The 25,351-nt window shown below is 36.6% G+C and overlaps 2 protein-coding genes across 2 annotated transcripts in view; one reads left to right on the forward strand and one right to left on the reverse strand.

Moving 5' to 3' along the window:
• Nucleotides 1-398: 398 nt before the first annotated feature.
• On the reverse strand, nucleotides 399-6,239 carry acmsd (aminocarboxymuconate semialdehyde decarboxylase). The gene is made up of 10 exons (XM_055215638.2): nucleotides 6,079-6,239; nucleotides 5,315-5,359; nucleotides 3,144-3,240; nucleotides 2,719-2,768; nucleotides 2,362-2,598; nucleotides 2,027-2,120; nucleotides 1,668-1,763; nucleotides 1,401-1,573; nucleotides 1,071-1,169; nucleotides 399-893 (listed from the first exon to the last, which is right to left on the reverse strand). The coding sequence occupies exons 1-10, from the start codon at nucleotides 6,133-6,135 to the stop codon at nucleotides 831-833; spliced, it is 1,011 nt and encodes a 336-aa protein (XP_055071613.1). The 5' UTR covers nucleotides 6,136-6,239; the 3' UTR covers nucleotides 399-830.
• Nucleotides 6,240-7,420: 1,181 nt separating this feature from the next.
• The window catches only part of tmem163a (transmembrane protein 163a), a 38,078-nt gene continuing 20,147 nt past the window's right edge, over nucleotides 7,421-25,351 (forward strand). Inside the window, exons 1-2 of the mRNA XM_073855139.1 lie at nucleotides 7,421-7,787; nucleotides 9,911-10,030. Coding sequence (XP_073711240.1) covers nucleotides 7,598-7,787; nucleotides 9,911-10,030 — 310 coding nt within the window. The 5' untranslated portion in view covers nucleotides 7,421-7,597. The remainder of the gene's footprint in view (nucleotides 7,788-9,910; nucleotides 10,031-25,351) is intronic.

Consider the following 25,351-nt stretch of genomic DNA (forward strand, 5'->3'; position numbering starts at 1 on the left):
CTGACATTGGTAGCGCTGCTGGGAAATGTAGTTTATGTGCTACTCGTTTACACGTAAATGTTGTCATGATCGAGAACGGCTTTGGTGGGAACTGGGAATCGAAATACTGCAAAATTAAAAGAAAGAACTTGGTAAAATATGTATTTACATTTTTTTTAGGTATTAGCAGTTCTTTTGCACATTCATTGCCATCATATACACCACCTATACAGTATATCACAATAAAATGAATAGTGGTCTGTTACAAATATTTTGTTGTGGAGGATAAACTGAAAAAAAGACCACAAAAAATATGGAAAGGGCCGCTGCTGGCCAAAGGGATGCTATTGTGCCCTACGCGGACTTTTACTATGGCGCCCCCTTTAGTTAAATAAAACAACAAAAGCACACACAACTAATATGTGTGAGAATATAACTTAATTAAAATGCTATTGTTATCATTTACAATTGTATTTTGACATCAACACAAACTACAACTATACAAATATGCAATTATAAATTATAGCTTATATTTCTGTGGTCAGTGTAAATCCAAGCAATTTTGGAGAATTACTAAATGTCTTTCTTGTAAGTAAATTAAAAGTTGAAAAAGTAGGCTACTTTTTAAGGTTGGAAACTTTTCAGCACCAAAAAGATTTAACAGGAAAATATTTAATAGAATAACAGTATCACAAAAGAGTAATTAGTATTTTTAAGGATAAAATCTGTAAACAAATTTGAAACAATTTACAGAATGTTGCAAAAAATAAAGATAAATCAATAAACAAATGAAAACAAATAATAATCCATCTATCTGGTAATATAATCATTTCTCATCAATACACTCAGATTCACTCAAACTGTTTTCTTGATAGTCCTAAAAATTCCAATGCATTCCCAGCAAGCAGTTTATCCTAAAGAAAAATATAAAACGCAAACAAGTTGTTAAAAGAAAAACACTGTATATAGTTATTTTTCACAAAAAATTCAACAACAACGAATGACAACACATAAGTTCCATGTTTTTGCAAAAGTCAGCCCAAACTCCACAAATTCCAGAGTGTTTATTGTGTATTTATGGAGATGTTTACCTTAAGAGAACTATCAAACTCATCCATAGATTCAATCAAGGCTCCTGACTCCAGTTCCCCAAGTGGAAATGGATAATCGGTGCCTAACATAACTTTATTCTAAAAGAAAGAGCCCTTTATTAAAACTAAAATAGACATTAAACTATACATATTTACAAAATAGAAATGCCTTGCAATAATTTTACCCATCATGCAAATAAGATTTGGCGAGACTAAAAAGTAGAGATGCAACAATAGCCTATAAATTTTTTCACTGATACCGATATATTGGTGCATCTTTACTAAAAGTATTATTAGTATTATTTAAGTTTGTATGAGAATTATAATTACCTTTCCAATAACCTCTATAAGTAACTTCAGAGAGAGTGGGTCATGCACAAGAGAATCAGTATAGAAAGATCCTAAGTATTTACGTGGGTTGATCTTGTTATCTACTGCACAAAGATCGGGCCGCACTTTAAACCCATGCTCGATTCGACCAATGGTGTATGGAAAAGCACCGCCTAAAAACAAAGCATGCAAAATGTTTGCCTGTTTTAATAATTCAAGGTTAGCAGATTAAAGATTTTGTCCTCCTGTAGTATAAGTATATCTTACCTCCATGAGCAAAGCAGACCTTAAGTTTGGGAAATCTTTCAAAAACGCCACCAAAAATCATAGAACACATTGCCATTGTAGTTTCTGATGGCATACCTGTCAGAATGAAAAATAAGTGGTAGTAGACTTCACAGGACTGATTAGGAATTTATTATTATTAAGACATTATTTGAAATCAAAATTTAATGACAAATCTGTGTTAACAATGGCATAGGCAGGACCTTTATCAAGAGGGCTATTAAGGAACAGTGTAAAGGTTTTTAATGATTAAAATCCATTGTACATAATTAAATCCTGCAGATTTTATTACATTATATTCTGTTCTGGGTTTTTAGGTGAAGGCATTCAATTGAACTCACCAACTAACCAAGGCAGCCAGTATTTAGCCATTCTCCCATCTGTCTGCATGTCCCATGGATGTACAAATATCGAGCAGTTGAGTTCCTCAGCTGCCTGAGGTAAGGGCATAAATCACTGTCTGTTTTATTTTAATACTTTACAAACAGAAGTTTAATCTTTTAGTTTTTATATTGTTATTATGTTGAACTAAACACTTATACCCGCTTTTAATTCAAATATGCCATTAGCTGCCAAACCAGTGCCAGAGAGGCTATTAGTCATGACATTATACTTGATTAGGTAATATGATTAGTTTAGAAAGACATGCATGTTTCACAAAAAAAAACAGACTTACAGCATAGACATGATACAGCTCTGGGGCATTAAGGTCCCATGTGTTTATATGAGAGCCGATTTGCACACCGGGGAAGCCCAGCTCTTTGACACACCGTCTCATCTCTTGTACTGCCAGATCAGGGGCCTGCATAGGCAGAGTACCTAGCCCAACAAAACGCTTCGGATATCGCTTCACTGTAGCAGCCAGATCATCATTCAGAATTTTACACAGATCTAGTGTGTCATGGGGTTTTGCCTTTAGACATGGGAAGGAATTGGAAGAGGATAATGGACAAGCATCAAAAGGAATTGATTTGTATACTTAAAGGTCCTGCATTCCATAATTGAAAGGGTTTATTTTTTTATTGCTTCTTACCCAATAGCTGAACATTACAGGCACAGTGGAGAGGGCTTGTACAGTCACTCCTGAAGAAAATGAAAATAAATCTCTGCAATAAATCTAACGGTTAACTAAATTTGAACTAATCTGTATACCATCTAAACACGGTACAAAGATTATCGGAAAAGAAAAATGATATTATAGGGGAAAGCGCCGTGGCACTAACACAAACAAGTGAAGTTTAAGGATTTGACATTAATAAAGTCATTTGCATTTGGATTTACATTTTCTTGTTGACACTAGTGAGTAAAAATGTATTTTTTAATGAACTAACCATTTCAGATGGAGAAAATAACATATATTCCAAAAAACATTTTAACATTTATTGACAAATAACCATAATAAAATTCACAAATGCAACATGATCGTGCAGAATATAAACACTGCTACACTATATTTACCATGCCTATCCATATCCCGAATTCGGGCATCAGCATCCCAGCAATTCTCCTGGATCACACGGAACACTTTTCCATCCTTCAGCATTTTTGCTTCTCCCTGGTACACACAAACCCAATGATAAATCTAAACAGGTCACAGGTAAACCGTGAACTTGAATGATGGGAATCACTTCTGTAATCATGCAAAGATACCAACATTCTGACACCTGTAGTATTTTTAACCACTTGGTGGCAGTCAAGAGCAAAGTAAAATACATTTTAGTGCAGTGAGTGAACTTTAGAATGAGACGAGGTGCACAACATTTTTGCGACATGAGCTCATTTAAATGAGCAGTCAAGGTTCATCTGCATGACAGAGAATATGAATGTACCTTTCAGATTGGTAAACTATGATATTTGGATAAGAATATGAATCCAGCAGAAATAGGGAATTTGACATATAGCAAGTAAAGTTTATATAAACATTTCAAAGTAAAGTTTATCTTTTGCATTTACTCTATTTTACTGTTTCGTATGCTGTATGTTATACAGAATATGATTAAATCTAAAGGTCGATCGATGCGTGGAGCAGTGCAGTTATGAGCTTAAGGTTGTTTACTTTTTGTCTGATATTAAAGGTAAAGCCCCATGCAGAGCTTTGCAGCTGCTCAGACAGGGAGCCCAGGGAAGGCCTGCTGTCCTGTTTATCTACTTATATAGAATGAGTCTTGTTTTAAAATGGCTTATTTATAATATAGCTGAGTAGCAGTACAACCTGACCAAAACATGTAAAAATAATTTTACTATCCAGTTGTGCGCATTATTGTTGTGTTTATGTGTATATGCTTTAAAGGTACCAAAAAATAATATGTTACATGTTCTCTTAAATCTACATAGAAGGTATGTGGCTTTATTAAGTTCAAAAATTATCCAGAGAAATTTTTACATGTCCATTTACAACCCTAGAAATAGCTTGCCCTTAGAATGAAATGGTCTAATATTACCTTATTTGAAAGCATCATGAATAATAATGTTTAGCTTTGCTCTGATTGGCTGTTTGTCAGAGCTGGTCTTTAGAATAACTGTTTGTGTGTGTGTAAACAGATCTTATGTTTGAGGCTGTATCAGACGAAGATATGGAATTCGAGGAATAATCATTAGTTTGGAGATTGTTATGGACATTTCTGAATGGTATTTTTGTGTTTTTTTTTTCATATCTGCAAAAAGTAACTGTAAAGTCAATAGAACTTCAGCCTAAACTTTAGCATATAGCATTAACTAGGATATAGTGCTAACTCAGCAGTTACAACTTTGTTTTAGGATTTTAACAACATTGTATTTATTTTAATTTGTAATTTAATGTCGGGGGCCTGCATTGCGACAGATTGGCCTGTTTTCCAGCTGTCTTTCGCATGCACAAGGTTTACATAAGGAGAAAACAGTAGTATTTGAGGCTCACAATATGTCATTACCATGTACAGAGCTTGTGTTATTCATCTATGCCTAAAACAGTTTTACATTCTATGCCACCTTTTACACCTGCCTGTCATAAATTGGAGGATCAGGTCTTTCTGTGCATTCCCCTCAATTTTTAATTTTCTATTTAAATTCATTTATAAAGCACAATTAAACACAACTATCATTGACCAATGTGCTGTACAAAGTAAAAACAACAAAGTCACAGATAAATAACACAAAACATCAAACCAGGACAACTACATCACTAGTCGTTCATAAGAGTCTTGGAATGTCCCCTTGGAATGTTAGTTGTGGGGACATTCCATAGACGTAATGCATTTTATACTGTACAAACTGTATATTCTATTCCCTTCCCTAACCCAAACTCCAACCCCAACCATCACAGAAACCTTTCTCCCACTTCACATTTTCAAGAAACATCATTCTGTTTGATTTATAAGCTTGTCTCCTCATGGGGACCTCAAAATGTCCCCACAAGGTCATAAAAATACTGTTATTACTATCTTTGTGGGGACAATTGGGCACACACAGGAAGAGCTCCCATAAGATCATGCCAGCAGGATCTATGGCCAAGCAAAGCCTTTTCCTACCAGCTGGTGTTCTTCCACCATCATTAGACCAAACTGCAGATCAAGCTGATTTTCTTCATGAGTAAATACGTATGACAAAGCATTTATTAATCTCAGCTGATTTTTACTTGGCAGAAAACTTACTTGGCAGTGATGGTGGAGTTGAACAAACCCATCATATCCATATCTCTGTATAAAACAAAAGTGAGAAAGTTATATGTAGGCCTATGCCATGCCAAATTCTTGATTCTCTTCAGTTTCTGCAGTAATTTAAAATACACTTTAAAAACCAATGTATATACGATATTTGTAATTTAAAAGAAGTAAATAAGCCAGGTATCTTAGACAAAAAATATGTAAAAATAAATAAGCCAGCTATCTTAGATCAAAAAGATGTAGTTTAAAGGTCCCATATTGTCAAAATTACTTATTACAGGCCAAAACTGTTTTTAGCAGAGCTCCTGAAAGAGGAGCTGTAAAAATATATAGAGATTGTTTTTGGCACTTAAACTGCAAATATATATTCTTAAGGACATCATAACCTAAAATATAACCCTAAAAAGCCTTGAAATATGGGACCTTTAAAAGAAAAAATGGATTTGAAGTCAGTGTATTAGGACATAAGTAATGCTTGGTAGGATCTTCAATGGCTTGCCCAGATAAACAAGCAATAAAGGTCAGGGTTAGTGAACAAACCATTCGTTTAATGTTTAACAGATACTTGCATGTTAAGAGTAAAGCTTTGGTTTGGAGCAAAAAATAAATAACTTCATAGCCAAGGATTATGAAGACAATTTTTCATATAAACTGACAAGTGATACAATTTAGAAATATGACTACAGTAAATCATGGTTAACCCATTACAACACAATTGAAGATCACTTTTATTTTCCCGTAAAGCAACCTACCTCTTTGAGGTCGGGCCATTCCTTTGGCAAAATATGATTATGAATATCAATCTTCATTCTTCTGGCATTAAGAGTTTAAATCATACAGACCAGATTGTATGACAGACTGAATGGTCGCAACGTTTAGTTGGGAATGTTAATCAGTGTGTGAAACACTCTGCAGAAAACAAACATTCCCACCCCTGAATCTGTTCAAATGGTCCAATGAAAACCACTGAGATAATAAACGCCAACAAACATAGATTTTGATGACCGCCGGTTTAAAAAATTTAAATGGCTTCATTCCTGTACACAGTTTATTAATTATTTAAATGATTTTTTTAGCATGTTTGTCTTGGACTATAAATTGCACAAGTTTATTTCAGAAAGCAATAATGTTTAAGCAGAATATTAAAAAAAAATCTTACAAGACCTGATTCTGATTGGTCAGTCGCAACATATTCCCAATAACATCCACTTAAACTGAAAACACAATTCTCTAAAGCAACTTAAAGCATTTAATCCATTCAATGAAATGCATCAATGCAATAACAATTGGTTGCTAATGTAATGCTCTAGGAGTTAGGCTGTGGGTTCCTATACATAATTTGGTAGAGGATTGCGTTAGCAGGCCAAAGAGTCACTGATAAAATAAGATTGTTAAAAGTAGCTTTGGATTAAAGTGTTTGACACATGAATAAATGTCACCTATTACAATCAAAATTTTATCACATTCTGTTAAACACTGACCTCCAGCGGTTAACGCAGGTACTACGTCACGCGCTCATTTATATTATAAATCACTGTGACGCCTTTCTCGGTGTTTACAGTTCATTCATTCAACTTTCTTGAAATGTTATTTATGTTTATATGTTTATCGACGCCGATACTAAAGAACAAAGTATTTATTTATTAAAATATAATATTAAAATAGCACAGGATATCATAATTGTCACATTCTAGCAGCTTTCGTAAACATTAATCAGCATAAAAGGCAAAGTGTGACCAATTTTGACTATTATTAGCGCGGACGCACAATAGCCTACGTAGCCTACATAATTGAGAGCATTGATCTTGTAATTTTCATTTTTAATCATTATTAATCGAAAATAACAAAATATTGTAGCAAAATATTACAAATAGAGTTAAATAGTGAGAATTTGTCGTTACATGCCATCACGACATTGTTTCTCAAATTCGATCTGAAGAAGGTAGAATGTGTAGCATTTGGCAGAGATTGTAGGCAAAAGTCAAAAGGGGATGATAGAGAGTGACACAACACGTCTGAATTAACTAGCTATATATCCCTCATGCTTATTCAAGATGTATTGCTACTGAAATTCTTGCGCTCGGATTGGAGTTGTTTTGGTGGGAGGGTGGGGTTGGGGTCCGTTGCTGATGCTGGGCAGATTGCGTTTATCTCCGCATCTCTGCTTCGCTTCTCTTAATGCTGCCACTGGATGGCTGCGCGTCGACGTGAGATCATTTATTGAGGGCTTCATCCGATTTCTAAAACAAACAAGAAAACAAACAAACAAACATGACAGACATTACGACTTCAGATTCATGCCCGGTTCCCAATGCGACTATCGTGGACCCGACGGCTGTGCGAAACGGACAATGCGCCGCTGCCCAGGATCCGAACCAACCTAAGAGAGGAAGCCAGGGCGATCCCTTTAATATGGACCGGGACCAGGAGATGAAAATCACAGAGACCGTTGAGGGCGAAGGTAAGGCTATTAAACAACCATAATTCTTTACTTTTGTGGAGTTGTTTCAGAAATAATATTTAAATAATTACATTTATTGAAAGTCATTTATTTGGGATGGAATGTGAATGAGACAAACGGTGCTTGCGAAGGTTGCGGTCCAACAGAGCACGCAGGCGCCCTGAGAGCTATAAATAATTCAGGTGAGCACAAAACACATCTTAAGTTAAAGAAGAAATCTGAGACAATATCCATTCTGGGTTTACAAATCTTGAAAGAGTCACGTTCAAATGTAGAGATTGAAGCCAGATAGCTTTTAAGGAAATAAAATAATAATAAATCTGTAGGCTATGTTTTGTAAAACATTATTGTCCTGCATGCTGACAAATGTAATGTCTGCTCGGAGCAGCTTTTCAGTTTCATTCAGTTTCATCAGGTCCCCTTGTATGTGGCACTGAATCCTTTTGACACTTTTGACAACTTTTGACAGCTTGCTGTTTGCTGTGACTTTTTATTACCTGTCATATAAACAAATCACATATCAAAATATGGTAGGCCCTATACAAATTTTTGAACAAATACATAAAAATTGCCCTCTGCTGTGACCCAGCGTTTGTGTGTTACGTCACAGTGTGATTTTCTTAGTCACTGCAAATATGAATAAAGAAAAAATATCATTACCACCCACCAACTGTAATTTCTAACAAAAATATTTCCCACCTGATCTATGTAAATAAGTAGCACTGTTTAAACGTGTAACTGATCTCGGATCAGCATCATACCACACCTGCAGGATATGAGTGTTGCTGTGTGCTTCAGCACCTTCTGTGCAATCACTGTGAAGCAATGAATAATTCATAGGACCCTTCAATTCACCACTGATCTTCTGAAAAAATTTGAATGTGTTAGAATAACACAAAACTGAGAATATCGCAGAAACAGTTGTAATAGTTGTCCTAGTGATACATTTTTTACACTTTCCATTTTGCAGCGATAATACAAATACAGGAGATAATGCAAATATTTATAAAAAAAACAATTTGAATGATTTTTAAGCTGAGCCCACGGGAAGCCCATTCGCTTTTATATAAAACCCTAATCATAGAAGAAATGCTGCATGGGTCATGTGGATGTCTGCCTATCACATGATTAGCAGGCAGACAGGCAATATCTTTATTGAGTTTTAAACCATTTTATGTGCATATATTGTAACATTTGTAAGCAAATTGAGCAATCTCACAGGTTTATGTGGCAATGGATCTTGAGTTAGAACGGTAGGGTTACATTTGAATGCAATGCATGCTCTCTATTCTGACTGAGGAAATAGATCATGTGAGTGGAAAAGAGGCACATTCCCTAGCACTGTTTTTTTAACTTGTGTAATCACACTGACCAAGCATTGACTCTTATAACCCTTAGCATGTGACTGACACAGGCTGACAGATCAGTCTGGACTATAGTGCATGTGTGTGGAGGGGGGGATACATAACCACCCACTATGACATATCTTGAATTCTTTATGAACAGATGACACAGGCATACTTGAGTTTTTACCTCTGTGGGAAACACAACACAACAGAGCATTGCTTGTATACGACATAATAGACAATCAACAGGTTATGTTGCTTCCATTAGCCAATAGTTTACTATTAGTTTCACTCACAAAATTTTTGACCCGTGGTGTAGCATTTATTTGTAAGACACTATAAGATGCACCATCTTAATTGAAAACTGCATGGTGCTGGATCTAAATGCGCACATTTATAAAATGCTGCAAACAACAGATAAGCCTATATATGACTAACATAAAGATTCATTGTCCTCCAACCCGACACTGAAAGATGAAGCTGAAATGTGCTGCACTGCTATGAAATGTACACCTGCATGGCTCATAACCTGACTTAATTATTGACATCTAAAGCTTTTTGCTCAGCTTGTTAAACACAGAGTTATTCTTTTAACAGTGCAGATTCTTTTCTGTTCATCTTTGCTTTTGACATAAAGCTTATTAATATCTCTCTCAATGCCTCTGGCTCAATGGCCCAGTGAGTAAATAATGAGCCCATGTTGTTTGTTCTCCTTTAGTTCAGTTGATTTAATTGTGTAATTACCTTTAAACAGTGTTTTATTTACTTATTTGACAGGTCTCTTGGAGAGCAGTATGCGCCTGAAGCCTCATGAAGCTCAGAGTTACAGGAAGAAAGCTCTGTGGGTGTCCTGGATCTCCATAGTAGTGACGCTCATCCTGGCGGTGGCAGCTTTCAGTAAGTTCATGATCCTTATGCTGGCTTTGAAAGTCTAATAGTTGGAGTTGAAATAGTCTTGCAGACGGTCTGTTTCCTTACCAAATTTTTAGATATGGCAAGCTACATTTGAAATCTCTGACTTCTTGTCTATCATGTGAGCGGGATTTGGCCATGAATAATGGACCAGACCTTTCCATTTAAAGAGAGGTCTGGCTATGACTAGCTAGATTATTGGCAGTAACTGTCATCAAGAAGATCTTGGCACATGCATTTAAAGCTAGAACTGTCACTGCCAGTGCTGGCCTTTAGAAAATAATTGGCAAATGCAGCAAGTTGAAGCTAGAATTTGCCATTGTGGCCAGGGGGCGCTCACCTGGCACTTCTAAATTGTAAATTCTTACTATTAGTTGGTTGTTAGTTTTTTTTAAAAAGAAAACAAAAATAATTCTTGTTTTGCCTGCTAGTGTTGAGGTTTGGCAGGTCTGGCAGATGATTGTGAAACGACTGTGGATCGCATTCAAACTTGGGTCCTTTGTGAGTAGTTGGGCCTGAATACAACACAAATGTGGCACCCAAATGCATCAGTGCCCCCTAATGTGCGGTTCAGTTTATTCATATTTATCTTTTGAATTTTGACTTTTATCATTTGCAGTGTTTCTAGTTGCATCTTTAGTGATTTTGCGACTGTTTGGATTGGAGGTTTTTGCCAAAAAAAGCTTGCATGCTTTTGCAGTAAAAGACAGTCAATTTTGTTAAATACCAATGAAATAACTAAAGCGAAAATTGTTGTGAAAATAAGGCATTCCAATTACAGACTAATTACATTTTAATTGCCATTAAAGTGAAATTACACAGGTGGGACTGAACATAAGAGCATGATAAAAATGCTAATTTACAAGAAATCATGTCAGACACACTTAGAGGTTTTTGTTGTATGAACTTTTCAAACAAACCCTAGTTTTGTCTATTGAATGTTATTTTTGTTACACATTATGTGGTCTATTGACAGTCACATCATTACTCATGATAAATTAAGGCTACATCTAGACTATCCAAGGGCATTTAGATTTATGCATTTGGCAGACAATCAATCAAACAAAATCTATGATTTTGGTGTTGCCGGCAGCATTCTCTTCCAGTTTAGCTACAGGAATGTTTTCTGTCTTCATCCGGTGTGTAACATTGGTGAAATACGTACGTTTAAAATGTCAAAGTTTTCTGACAGCTGTACAACTGATCTGAGGATTTTAAAGACGCCTGATTCTTTGATGTTTTTTGCAGCCTTCGCGCTTATAATTTAGAGGTATCTAGGACAGAAATATGCTGATGCATATTTCTATTAGAATGAATGTGCTTGGTGCAGATCTCATTTACCTCATGCTTTCAGAATGCATAAATTGAGATATACTGTACTTGTTAAAGAGAATGGGATGGAGAGCATGAAAAGGTTGCCATGGAGAGAAAGATCTCTCTTCCTGTTTCTGCCTAACCACCTCAAGAGGTTTTTTCTTGTCATTTTGTCTTTAGCTTGCACAGTGAGGGTTTTATGGCAGAATTCTTTGTAAAGCCGCATTGAAAATGTACTGGGTATGTGAACTACGTGAAGATAAAAGTAGTTCACATACACTCACCTAAAGGATTATTAGGAACACCTGTTCAATTTCTCATTAATGCAATTATCTAATCAACCAATCACATGGCAGTTGCTTCAATGCATTTAGGGGTGTGATCCTGGTCAAGACAATCTCCTGAACTCCAAACTGAATGCCAGAATGAGAAAGAAAGGTGATTTAAGCAATTTTGAGCGTGGCATGGTTGTTGGTGCCAGACGGGCCAGGCTAAGTATTTCACAATCTGCTCAGTTACTGGGGTTTTTTACGCACAACCATTTCTAGGGTTTACAAAGAATGGTATCAAAATGGAAAAACATCCAGTATGCGGCAGTCTTGTGGGCGAAAATGCCGACTGATTCAAGCTGATAGAAGAGCAACTTTGACTGAAATAACCACTTGTTACAACTGAGGTATGCAGCAAAGCATTTGTAAAGCCACAACACGCACAACCTTGGGGCGGATGGGCTATAACAGCAGAAGACCCCACCGGGTACCACTCATCTCCACTACAAATTGGAAAAAGAGGCTACAATTTGCACGAGCTCACCAAAATTTAACAGTTGAAGACTGGAAAAATGTTGTCTGGTCTGATGAGTCTCGATTTCTGTTGAGACATTTCGATGGTAGAGTCAGAATTTGGCGTAAACAGAATGAGAACTTATCACTGTGCAGGCTGCTGGTGTAATGGTGTGGGAGATGTTTTCTTTGCACACTTTAGGCCCCTTAGTGCCAATTGGGCGTCGTTTAAATGCCACGCCCTACCTGAGCATTGTTTCTGACCATGTCCATCCCTTTATGACCACCATGTACCCATCCTCTGATGGCTACTTCCAGCAGGATAATGCACCATGTCACAAAGCTCGAATCATTTCAAATTGTGTGTGTGTGTGTGTGTGTGTATGTGGGTGAGGGGGTGGGCGAAATTATGATTTATATTATAGCCCTTGAATAAAACAGAAGAGCAGTTCTTCTTTACTGAGGACTGTTATGCTTTTGTAATATAAACATTTTATTACAGCCACATTTGTCATGAACTCACACCCCACTACTACAACCTAAACACACACATTACACCATTATGGCCACACTCTACATCCCAATACAACACCCTAAAAACACACATTACACCCTAAACCTTAATATACCACACACTGAACCCATACATTGCACCCAAAACCCTACTTGTCCACATGCTACACCCCCAATATTACACCCTAAGCAACAAAACCAGAATTTACTAATGACTGTGACCTGAATTTGTACTATTTGATTTTCTCATCCCAGTATCCTTCATTAACCCAAAGCCTGTGGCCCTGTCCACAGGAAGTCTGACTGTCTCATGCTTATAGCAGCATGTTTGGCATTTCTGCACAATGTTGTGTCACACTTAATGATGAGTGTGACTGAGTGCTGCTGCAGTATCACACTTCCAGCACGTAACATAATGCAAGATATGATGCCTTGTGACTGTCTTTGGATTCTTAGAATAAAACCCAGCTTTGTTTTTCTTGTTGTTAGAACTAAATGGATTAATTTTTTAGTTCATGTAAAAAAAATCATATGATATACTGACACGTTATTAGAGAAAACATAAAATCTGTGTTTTGTCATTAAGACTTGGGAAGGGTTGCTTAGAGATTTATTGAGAGTATGAACAGTGAACAACAGCTTGTTTAAACATTTACATAATACCAATCTGAATACTGTCCTATGATAAATTTCAGCAAACATCTTATTTCTCTGACAACTGTCTGCTGTTGCACTTTGGTTTTCCACATAGTGTTCATAGTAGCGCAACTAGAGCATGGCACTAACAAGACCAAGGTCACAGGTTCATTTCCCAGGGTACATGCTACCAAATATACAATTTCAATGCACTGCAAGAAATAAATCGACTCTACACTCAAAAAAATGCTGGGTTATTTTAATCCCACTGTTAGGTCAAAATGGGGCAAGCTCAGTCATTCGGTTAAAATAACCCAAAAAATTTTTAAATTTCAATTAAAACAACACAGCATTTTGGGTTATAACAACTCGGCATAGGTTAACTTTAGGACTGTTAACAACGCATTAACGCAAATTCATTTTAACAATTTCTGACCCAAGGCCTAGCACGTTATTAGATATTAGCCTTATGCTGCGTTTACACCAGCCGCGGTAGAGGCAGCAAGCGCAGGTGATTTACATGTTAAGTCAATGCAAAGGCACGATTAGGCGTCCTGCGGCGCGGTTCTCTCTGCCCGACTCTGGCTGGATCAGCATGTTGCAGGATGTGTGACGCGTTATACATGAGTGTTGCCAACAGGGAGGTTGTAGAGTGCCTGTGGTGGACAAACTATACAACGGCAACACTCATGACATGGTTGAAGGCTGTTTCATCTGGTTTTTTTTAATATTCATTTATCGGCCATTATGAATGCCGATACCGATAGTTTGAAAAATGCCTAGTATCGGCTGATAATATCAGCCTGCCGATATATCGGTCGGGCTCTAGTAAATAGTCATCAAACACCTAAAATGATCTTTATTTGTACGTTTTCTAAGAGAACTCTCTACTCCTCGCCACAGACTTTTCAGGTGCTGCGAGCAAATCACTCCACCCAATTAGCAGTGCTTTGCTTTCTGAGAATATAGTTCCCAGTATGTATATGATTAACTCTTTCACCGCCAGCGTTTTTAAAAAAAGTTGCCAGCCAGCGCCAGCTTTTTTCATGATTTTCACAAAAGTTTAATGCCTTCCAGAAAATGTTATTCTTCATATATATAAACATACAATATACCAATTGAAAGAACAGACCCTCTGCTTTCAAACAAAAAAAAACATTTCATCCTGCCTTGAGTAGTTCTTTTGTAATCAGTGTTTGAATATGGGTAGATTTCTGCAAAAACACCACATTTAGAGCAAAAAGCAGGGATAATTCCATTTTTGTGACGGACTTTTCATAGAGATCCCATTCAGAGCGATCTTTAAAACAAACACGGACATGCAGCAGCTTGCCATAGGGCTATACTTCCGGTTTTTAAAAGTTGCGAAAGGGCTAGTGGATAATAGAGGTATTGCGGAAACACGGAAATACTCGTCATTGGCGGGGAAGCATTTTCTCTTGATTGACGAGATATCTCGTCAATGGCGGGGAAAGAGTTAAAAGATGGCTGTGTCTCATATGACCTTGTTATTTGTACTCGCTGTGACTATACAAATCACAACGTATAAATAGGAAAATGTTGGCATTATTTTGTCACTTATTGGGAGCAGTATGCTAGCTGGAGCCATTTACTTCCAGTCTTTGTGCTAAGCTAGCAGTGGGTGCGTCAGACAGAGTTACGGGACAAACGGAGATGAAAAGGGTATGTATGGACTTATCTAACTCTGGGGGATACCATGTATAAGCTAAAGTCCCAAAAAATTGGCATATTCCTTTAAATTACAACCCATCGGGTTGGGTTTGTCCCTTTTTGACCCAAGGTTGAAAATAACCCAGGATTTTTTAGATTGCATATAGCAGGAATCTGCATTGTTATCATACCCCTTTTATGTTACGCATGCAGAGTAAACCAAGGTTCAAAAAGGCCACATTGAGGGTGTATGGCAACCATAATAAGGGTGAGCACCATCCCTAAACAACAAATGGGGAAAAATGGGCTCGTGGACTTGCATTTACAAATGTGATAACTGCACACCCACATCAAGTGTTAATTTTGAGGACAGGGCTTTAGATTGTAATATTACTGCATTTTATGTGACTTGACTATTGGAGCTGCACAGTTTTACGATGTTCAGAGAAATTGTGCAGGCTGCAGGTTTAATATTCGTCCAGTTGCTTTGGTGGGATAATGACCAATTAAATGTCAGGTAAAAAGTTTAGGTTGTCAAGGAAACGCTATAGGGTTTAAAATGGACCAGCTCACTTTACCTTCATAAGATAAATGATGTGAGCAGTAACTAAGATTTACCCTTAAAGGCGGAGTCCACGATGTTTGAAAAACGCTTTGGAAAAGGAGACAGGCCGACTACCAAAACACAGTTTCAGCCAATCAGCAGTAAGGAGCGTGTCTACTAACCGACATCCTTGCCGGGTTGCGTATGTGTGGGGCGGGTCTATCAACAGAAGCATATCTTTGTAATATACAGTAATATACATATCAGCAGATTTTATCTCTGGATTCATTAGTCATTGTCATGAGAGATGGTTGGGTGCCTCTACCCAGCAGTGATTTCACAAAAAAGGCCTTTGATTAAACATAGCTGCTGGCAGATGTGGTTTTCTGTACCGGCTGTAACTCTTATGCCTTACTGAATGTATCAGTTTTTAAAGTCATTTGTTGTATGTGATTATGAATATACAACTCTTCAGTCTTGTGAGAATTAGACACAGATGTTTTAGCTAATAAAAAAGATTTTGAAGACCAGCTTAAAATACTATATTTTATATTTTCCAACCATTTTTTTTATTTTGAAAATAATTTGAATCTTCATCACTTTGCAATAACTAGACATTTGAATATTTTAGAGTTTGTGTATTGGGAATAAATGCAAATTTTCTGTTTTGTTTCTTCAATGTCACCTTTGAACATTTTACTCTGTAGCTTCATCCACTACTTTTTAGTACACAGAATAAAGATGAAACAGCAATAAATACATCTAGATGTATAGAGAGTCAGATCCAGGATACCTGAAAATAAAAAATGGCATGTTCATAGTTTTTATTTACTACCAGTCACGTGAATGTATGATTTCCTGTTTTAGCAATAGTGTTTATTGTGCAATTTTTATAGTAAAAAATAACGCAACAGCTAATGCCTCTATACCGTCAGGTTTGAGAATTCTCTGCTTTGATTTTGTTACTGATATGTGACCCTGTCTGTGAAATCCAGGCTAAAGTCTCATAATGTAATTTTGATTTCTATCATTAATTTCACTTTAATTTCAATCCTGGATATGGCCTTACTCGCCCAACAATAAAAATATTAGAAGGTTTTTTACATTATTTATGTAAAAATAAGTTATTTCGAAAACGGTAAATTAGTTGTTCTTTTTTGTTATTGTGCTGGTGTGCATTGCATTCACAATTCTTATGAATGTCTCTATTGTATGTCATGTCAGTTATGTAGTGATGTCTTATGATACTAATTTATACATTACGAATGGGATTCTAGACAACAACAGATCCTAATGTAGTGCTGATGAATTAAACTGACATTTAGCCGACTGAGGCGTGGACGTTCTCCAGATAGTTACAGTGCTGCTCACTGTTAATTAAGGGTTATGAAAATAGTACACATGAAGTCTTATATTGCCTATTAGGGTGGCTTCACTAAAAGGCTGTTGGATCTTGCTTGAGTGCTGTATATTTACACTGGCACTGTCTTTATCAATGTCATCCTGACCTGTACTACAAGCTATTAGTTTCATATAATGGATTATACTCACGTGGTTCCATAAGCCAGAGAAGATAAATTCACTGAATATCTTGCTTTTTCTCTTTCTCTCTTTCTGATAGAATATAAATCAAGTTCAACCAAGCATTCTGGTGTCAAGAAAACATTTTCATCTCAGTGCTTACAAGTGTCCTAATAGATAGAACATTTTTGTGCGATACTGATATTCGATTGCTTAAAATGACATCTACCAATACCGATACAGTAGATACTGATTTTTACTCCTTGTTTCAAAGTATTATGTCATGAAATAGAAGTGCACAGCATACAAAATGCAATTCTGATTGTTACATAATTAAAAAATTCTGTATTCTGATGCTAAGATCTGATGTGTATTTCCATCCCGTTTGATAGACAGGATATAAGTTTCCCAATTCATGGCATTCATTTTGATACTGATGTGGATTTGCAAATTAAAGAGTTAAAATGCATTGATTTATAAAGTTTCTTATGATATAAACCCATCATATTGGATGACTTATTGTCATCATACACGGTGCTTCTCAGTATATTTGTCAGGCGTATATTTGACAAATAAAGTGCTAAAGTTTTCTAAAAATTTAAGGAACAGTTTACCCAAAAAGGAAAATTTCATCCTCATTCCATCCCAGATGTATATGAGTTGTATTCTTCATCTCATATTTATAAAAACATACAGATCAGCATAATACACTTTAAAAAGTACAAGTTGGATCAACTTTTTTCACGTTAAATTTTGTATAAGTTATGTTTGTAAAAAACATGGTTTTATGGTTGAATCAACTCAGATTTACAAGTTATGTCAACTTACTTTAATTTTTCTTGACAAGAGATGAGTCGCTAAAATATAGTTGAAAAAGTCAACTTAATTTTATAAGTTATAACAACTCATCTGTAGTTATAACAACTAATTTCTAGTCAAGATAAATGATAGTAAGTTGAAATGACTTGTAAATCTGAGTTGATTCAACAAAAAATTTAAGGCAGCAAAGATTTTTTTACAGTGTATTTTTTTCTGGGAAGTTAATATAGATTTAGGTCTATGCACATGGGTGTCATTTGTATCCTCACTTTATGTTCTGCACACACAGAATGTTCTTTTCTCATGCACACATTGTTTAACTGCCTAAAGCCTTTTTTCACCATGCTGTCAAAATAATGAATAACATTTGTTGTTTTGTCCTAGTTTTGCTATCACAGTTCTCAACTGGGCATTACACCTTACTGTTCCTCTGAAGCATCAACGCAAGGTTTGCTAAATGAGTTGCATGTATATTCTGTCAGGCCTGTAACCTGAGTAGAGCACTTGAGACGTCTGCCGTTTTGCTCCATTAGTAAACTGTCTAAACACATTACGTCTTTGTGTTGAGTGATCCTTCTAGACCATTTAGGTAGGACCTAGCAAGACTGGCACCACAAAATATACTGTGATAAAGAAAACAGTGTTCAGCGGTAGCCATGTTCCTGGTGCTCATGAGATACTTTGTTCTATTTCGTTCTATACTGTTTTGTTCCGAAATCCTTCACCTGCATGGCATTGTTGGGATCAGTGGTATCGCCAACTTTAAAAGATATACTACTAAAGTATATTTTTAGTATTATCAAAGACCATAGATATTAACAGGATGCTGCAGTGTTATGTTTTAGCACAATTTGAGCTTGGGACACCAAATTTATTGTGCAATTGATTATTTGTTGGTTATTTGTTGTTTCATTGCGACTTAGCAAGTGATTTTTTGTCATTTGGGTTTGGTGTTTGAACAACTTTTTGCCACATTAAATGACATCCTAACCCATACCCCAATTTGTAACCCCAACTCCAAGCGACCATAGTTTACAAATTGCCAAAATATGAGGAAATCTATATATTAAATTAAGTGAATGGGAATGAGTAGTGTATCATATGCTAAAAAAATTGGATTTTGGCATATTTTCACACTGTGTGCTATTTACGGGGTGGCAGTGGTTCAGTGGTTCATGTAGGTTGTCTACAAATCGGAAGGTTGGTGGTTCAATCCCCGGCTCCACCTGCCAAGTGTTGAGGTGTCTTTGAGCAAGACACCTAACCCCAGCTGCTCCCGACGAGCTGGGTGGCGCCTTGCATGGCTGACACCGCCGTCGGTGTATGAAAGTGTGAGTAAATGGGTGAATGTGAGGCAAATTGTAAAGCGCTTTGGATGGCCATTGGTCTATGAAAGCGCTATATAAACGCAGTCCATTTTACCATTTTTTACCATTTATATTCATTTCATGAGAATGGGTTGAAAACACTGCCTGGAGGCATTGTAAATATGTGACCCTTAAGACTTATAGAGCCAGATTTACTTACAGCTTGCGCCAGCATAAACCATCATTTTGGCGTAAATAACAGGATTTTCTAAAGACGCGCAGTGGACCATTAGCACTGAAAAGATTTGGTAGTAATTTTGAACTTATTGCATGCATTTCTAAGAGTTTCCCTTTCAGAAAGATTCATGCAATGTGATGTACTAATGTTTGCGCGTGTGTTATTTGCTCCATTATTTATCTCTGATAATCTTAAATCATTTTGTGCTTAAAATGGCTGCAATTATTGCTAAAAAGAAGAGGCATCACAGAGAGTACTGTAGAGAACGCGTGATACAATGCAGAGGATTTATTTGGAAAACCAGAGGAACATATAATTCGAAAATATTGTTTTTTGCCAAGCCATGTTATTTTTAATTTGTTGAAGTAAATAAAACAGGAGTCACTAGGAGAAGTCACACAATACCAGACATTTCAAAACTTCTTGTAAACCTTCATTTTTTGTCCTTCAGTTTTTTTCAGTGTACTATGGCTTCGTTAGCTTGGATTACATCCCCTGAATTTTCCGCTGCGATGTCCGTCGTGCTGACCTCAAGATCAGCTCTACTTATTTGCGACCCTGAACTAATTTGCGCTGCTCTTTGCATTGGTCATTATTGAAATCAGCTGTTGCGCCCGTATTTAATTCACAGATGCTACCACTTCCATCTGAGCTTTTTTGGAATTGCGCTCTGATGCTAATTTGCCGCGTTTTGCAAATCTGGCCCATAATCTACAAGATTTGGAGCATCAAAATTAGATTTTAATCATTGATTTTCTTTTAATCTTTGACATGACCTTACTCACTCAATATATATATATGTTTTTATATTTTATTGATATATTTTCACAGAATGTTTTACATTATGTTACATACTGTATGGTCGCTGAGACTTTCCCTATTATAAAATGTGTAAAATAGCATAATAAAGACTGGATAACTAAATTCTTCTAAATTCTAAATTCTTCTAAATTTTTATCAGCTGAATTTGTTTAGACCGCATGGATTGATGTGGAATTATGTTTTTTTTCTAGAATACGAGTAGGATATTACAGTCTATTTCACCTTAAAGGCACGGTGTCTGATTTTGAAAAATGCAAAAAACTTTAGCCTACTAGCATTGAAATCACGATCCCACCCTCCGTTCAAGTCGCCATCCAAAGCCACACCTCCTGCAAAACACATGAACACGCACAGACCGGAAGCCCATTCATCAGTGAGAAAACTTTGCAGTACAAAGTGAATAACTCTCAGGGTTTGGGACGGAGGACAAGAGAACCCAAGCGCAGACGATATCGGGGAGTGAACATAGAACATTTATTACATCAAACATGAAAAAGCCAAGAAGGGGGCAAAACTACATAAAACATGATTATACAATACACTGACACAACTTGATTAACAAGACTAAAAAACAAAACTGAATGAACAATAAGAACAGCATAACATGACACATGTGAACACGATGAATCAGCACAAGACAAGAGGAGATTAAATAGGGGAACTAAACGAGGGCAACACAGGTGAGAGGGATAACCAATAATGATTAATTAACAAGGAGAACAAGGGGGCAGGGACTAGGAACGAGACACCAGAAGCACATGACCCAATATATAAGGCCATTAGCCTCCACATAAAACAAGAGACTGTCAGAACCCTGCCATCACGATAAAACAAATATAAAACAAGACTCTTATGGCAGAGTCCTGACAGTAACATTACCAAAATAACGAACATAAACAACTGTTTTAAATCAGAAATAGATACAGCACGTTTTCGGTTGTGTAGGCGTAGTAGTTTGCTTGTAATTTTGAAAACATAAACATTGTTATGCTAATTTGTAGAGGAAAACAAACTACATAAGCAACACAATGTTTCATCAAAGTAGAACATCAAAATACAATCATATTGCGTACCTTCCTTACCAAAAGAAACACTGCAACAACCCTTTCATACCCTTTGCCTACCGCAGCTGTTTCCATCTCGTGGAAAAGCAGTAAAGTTACAGTTAATTTGGATTGTTGCACTATGCTGATCCAGACAGGTTTTGCAATTGTTGTTTCAAAAGATGTTTTTCGTTTGTGGCTCCTGTGCAGGTTGTCAATTCAGCAGGAAAGTTTGCCTTTCTCCATCTGTTTACAAATGGGAGGTGAGCGCAAGTGATCTGTCATAGAAATTGGTTATTTGTTAATTTTGCATTCAAGTTCATAAGCTCCAATTCTGCTGATGGAAATATAAAAAGATTTGACATCTACATTTGGTCCTTAATAAGTATATTTACTGTGCATACAGCATGGCCTTGATTACTATTTTCAATTCTGCAGAATTCATTTTGTTGAAAAGAACCATTGGGGCGTTTACTTGTGAGCGAGCACTGATCACGTTTCTGAGGTACTTGTCACATGCTGCACACACATAGCATCAAATCTAAATGCCCCAAAAACGCACACACACAAACCATTTGACTGTAATAAAAAAAAACGCTTTCATTCTGCCAGATACTGAAAGCCATATCAGTGTAAATGTGGTAATATTCTTCAGCAGAAAGCAGGTGCAATGCACAGTCTGTTAAACGAACAACAGCAACCAAATGTGCTCGACTGGCCGTGTTGGCTGGGAGTCTCTAATCTCAAGGGGCTCCTGGAAGCTGAGCTCAGACGTGAGCTGCATGCTCTGTGAGTGTGACCTCAATAAATCAACCTAGATTAGGGCTTTGAAATCTGGATCCCACAGGGATGCTGAAGGTGTGGAGGTGGGTGGGTCGTGTGGTTTGAGCATGTCCCCTTAAAGGAATATATTGATTATGTGAATAATGCTGCTGCACTTTCTTTTAATTCGTTTTTTTAGAATTATTTAGCTATGACCTGATATGCCTGCAATCAGCAATGGCAAAATAATTAACTTTACGTATGACTTAAAATTTAAGTCACATTATATTAGGTGTCTTTGGGCCGGTTTCCCGGACAGGGTTTAGATTAATCCAGGACTAGCCTTAGTAATATTAGGACATTTAAGTAGTTTTTACAAACATACCTTATACAAAAACATTACTCATGTGCATCTTGAGACAAAACAATGTCAACGATATTAAAATAAGTCAGGACAAGGTGTTTTTAAATTAAAGCAGGTCAAACATGCATTTTTGTCTGGGACTAGGATAAACCCTGTCCAGGAAACTGCCCCTGTACACTTTGTTAAAAATGTTGTGTTTTTTCATGAACAAACCAAACCTTTGGGTTATAAGGATGATAACCCATGATGAATTGTTTGAAACCATGGTTAGGCCAAATGTGGACATTTTGTGCTATTTATATGCACAACTTTTAAGTTAACCCATGATGGGTTGTTTGAAACCGTGATTGGGCCAATTTGGACATTATACACTCTTAAAACGCCGGGGTATTTCCCACCCAGCGTTGGGTCAAAAAGGGATGAGCCCAACCCCTTTGGTTGTAATTCAAGTATCATATATATATAAGCGGTTTCTGGGTTAATTTAACCCATCGGCTGGGCTGGTCCTTTTTTGACCCAGTGCTGGGCTGAAAACAATCCAGAATTTTGTGTTGGTTAATTACATAATTAATTAATTAATTATATTTACCAAACCATGAAAATAACTTATCATTGTTTAGACCGTAACAACTATGCTGTTACATACAAAAAATATATATATTCTAATAATGCTGGATGATTTGTTGGGTCAAAAAAGGAAGAACCCAACATGTTGCGTTATAATTTAACGATCCCATTCTTCTGTGTTTTTGAAGTTTTGATTGTGTTTACAGTGCGCAATATAACAAGTGTTCATGTTTGACGTGTAAAAAAACGTGGTATTTTTCCACACAATTTACTGTATACTGTATAGCGCTGTTTTCACTGTCCTCAAAAAAGTCCCTCCTTCAGAAATAAGTATTGAGTTCTGTTTGTGTAGCTTGTTTAGTTTGTTGTGATTCGACAGCAGCTTAGCTTAGCAGAGCCGTTTGAGCTTAGCTGGCGACTGACGTATTTCTGTGGCCGTGGTTTAGTCAAAACTCTTATATTGACGTCATTCAACCAGGAAGTAGAGGGCTGTAGTCCAAACCAGCCGTTCTCTGTAGTCCTTGAAAAGCGAATTCTGTTAAAGAAAATATATCGCTTGGCAGTGAACTTTAAGCATTATTATTTTCCAGGTATTATTTATGACAGCAACATTACACACTAACTAAAGTTTGAAAAATGACACCAGGAAAAATGTGACCTTTAACTTATGCCTTTAACTTATAACATTTTCTGGTTTCAGCTGTTTTATCTAATGATTGTGTGTATAATGTACAATATACATAGTGTATATACATGTAATTACACTTTTGCTCCATACCTAACCCTAAGCCCTACAATGTATTAAAGGTTTTTACTTAGTGCAAGTACAAGGTAGTTTAAAACACCTTATATAATGTGGAACCGTATGAGCATATAATTTTAACATATACATCAAATATACAAAGAATGTGTTTTGTGTTTTATACTGTTTCATGCCGTATGTCTATTCAATAACTTCCCCACATTAGTCAACTTAATTTGCCCCTTATGCCACAGAGATTACACACATTACTTGTACTACTATTATATGTTTAGCCCACTACTGCTATAATGTTTGTCTAAATTACACTTTTTAATTGCAATTACAAACAAATAAATCTTGGTTAACAGCAGTCAATACACATAGGGAAAACTTTTGTGTGTAAATGTGTAAAGCGGTTAAGCCTCCAATGTGTAAATTCTTGTGTGGATCAGTACATAAATACTCGCTTTCTCCAGCACACAACTGAACTCTAATTTGATTACACACACAGTCAATACATCTCTGGTTCACTACATTCTGACTGTTTATTTATGCTTTTTCATGGCAATTAAATACCTCCTTTGTCTCTTTTCAGTGGACAGGAGCCAGGTCAAACAGCCCTCATTGACTCAAGATCTTACCAGTACAAATATACTACTGAAACCCATAATAGGATTTTACTTCCTTCGGTATGAATGTTATGAGCAGCACCTCAGTGCTTCTGGATAAACTAGCAGATACTATTTGGATGCTGAAATGCTATTTTCCATTGGGATTCAATTAGTAACGTAATTAGGGGTCAAGCCCAGAATAGGTGAAGACCCCTATTGTATCCGTTCGTTTTCTTTTTATAATTATTATTCCTGTTCCCTTGCGGTCTATGGCAGCCCATAGAACCGTACGTAGGAAAGTTATGAAATTTGGCACACTGATAGAGGTCAGTCCAAAGTCCAACACATTTTAGGCTGTATCTTCGCCAAACTTAGGCCTATTGACACGACACTTGGTACTTGTGATGCCAGTCAGGAACTGAGGGTGCATGCACAGTTTCGTTGCAGCGCCACCTAGTGGCCAGACGAATGTTTTATACGCCTATAACTTTGGCTGTGATTGACGTATTTTCATGGGACTTGTTTCATTGGAGTTTTGAATAGTTGCCGAGTCCAACGATACCAAACATGCCAGGATTTGCCTTACGGTTAGCCCTGTGCATCAAAATAGCGCTTATTAAACACACGCGAATATCTCCGCGAGCGTTTTTCTGATCGACTCGAAAACACCATAGGAAGAACAATGCATTACCTTCTGAACAAAAAACTCCATTGGCGTTATATTAAAATTTCCATCAGAAATGGCCGAAAATTGCAAAAAACGAAAAATTACCTCAAAAAATTTTGTTTTTTACACATAAATAGTTATAACTCTGCAAAGAAATGAGATTTTTTCACCAGATTTGATACGGCGATGTACGACTACAGTCTGAGGCTACACAAAAAAACTGTATGCTTTCACCACTAGTTGGCCTTATAATTGAACAAAACCTGTGAAATCAAGCAACCCTTTGGTTATACAACTTCTTCTTCAACTTTCTTCACTAAACTAAAGTGTATAGTCATAACACTAACTAGATGCAACACAGTTATGACCTAAGGTTGCATGCA

The sequence above is a fragment of the Misgurnus anguillicaudatus genome, chromosome 17 (genome assembly GCF_027580225.2).
Source record: "Misgurnus anguillicaudatus chromosome 17, ASM2758022v2, whole genome shotgun sequence".
Taxonomy (NCBI): Eukaryota; Metazoa; Chordata; class Actinopteri; order Cypriniformes; family Cobitidae; genus Misgurnus; species Misgurnus anguillicaudatus.

What these genes read in the sequence shown, in the direction of transcription:
- acmsd (XM_055215638.2), bottom strand. Translation starts at nt 6,135, where the DNA reads ATGAAGATTGATATTCATAATCATATTTTGCCAAAGGAATGGCCCGAC. An exon ending in AGCTGTATCATGTCTATGCT is followed by an intron (nt 2,121 to 2,361) that starts GTAAGTCTGTTT and finishes CCCTTACCTCAG; the next exon opens with GCAGCTGAGGAACTCAACTG. An exon ending in CTGGCTGCCTTGGTTAGTTG is followed by an intron (nt 1,764 to 2,026) that starts GTGAGTTCAATT and finishes TCATTCTGACAG; the next exon opens with GTATGCCATCAGAAACTACA.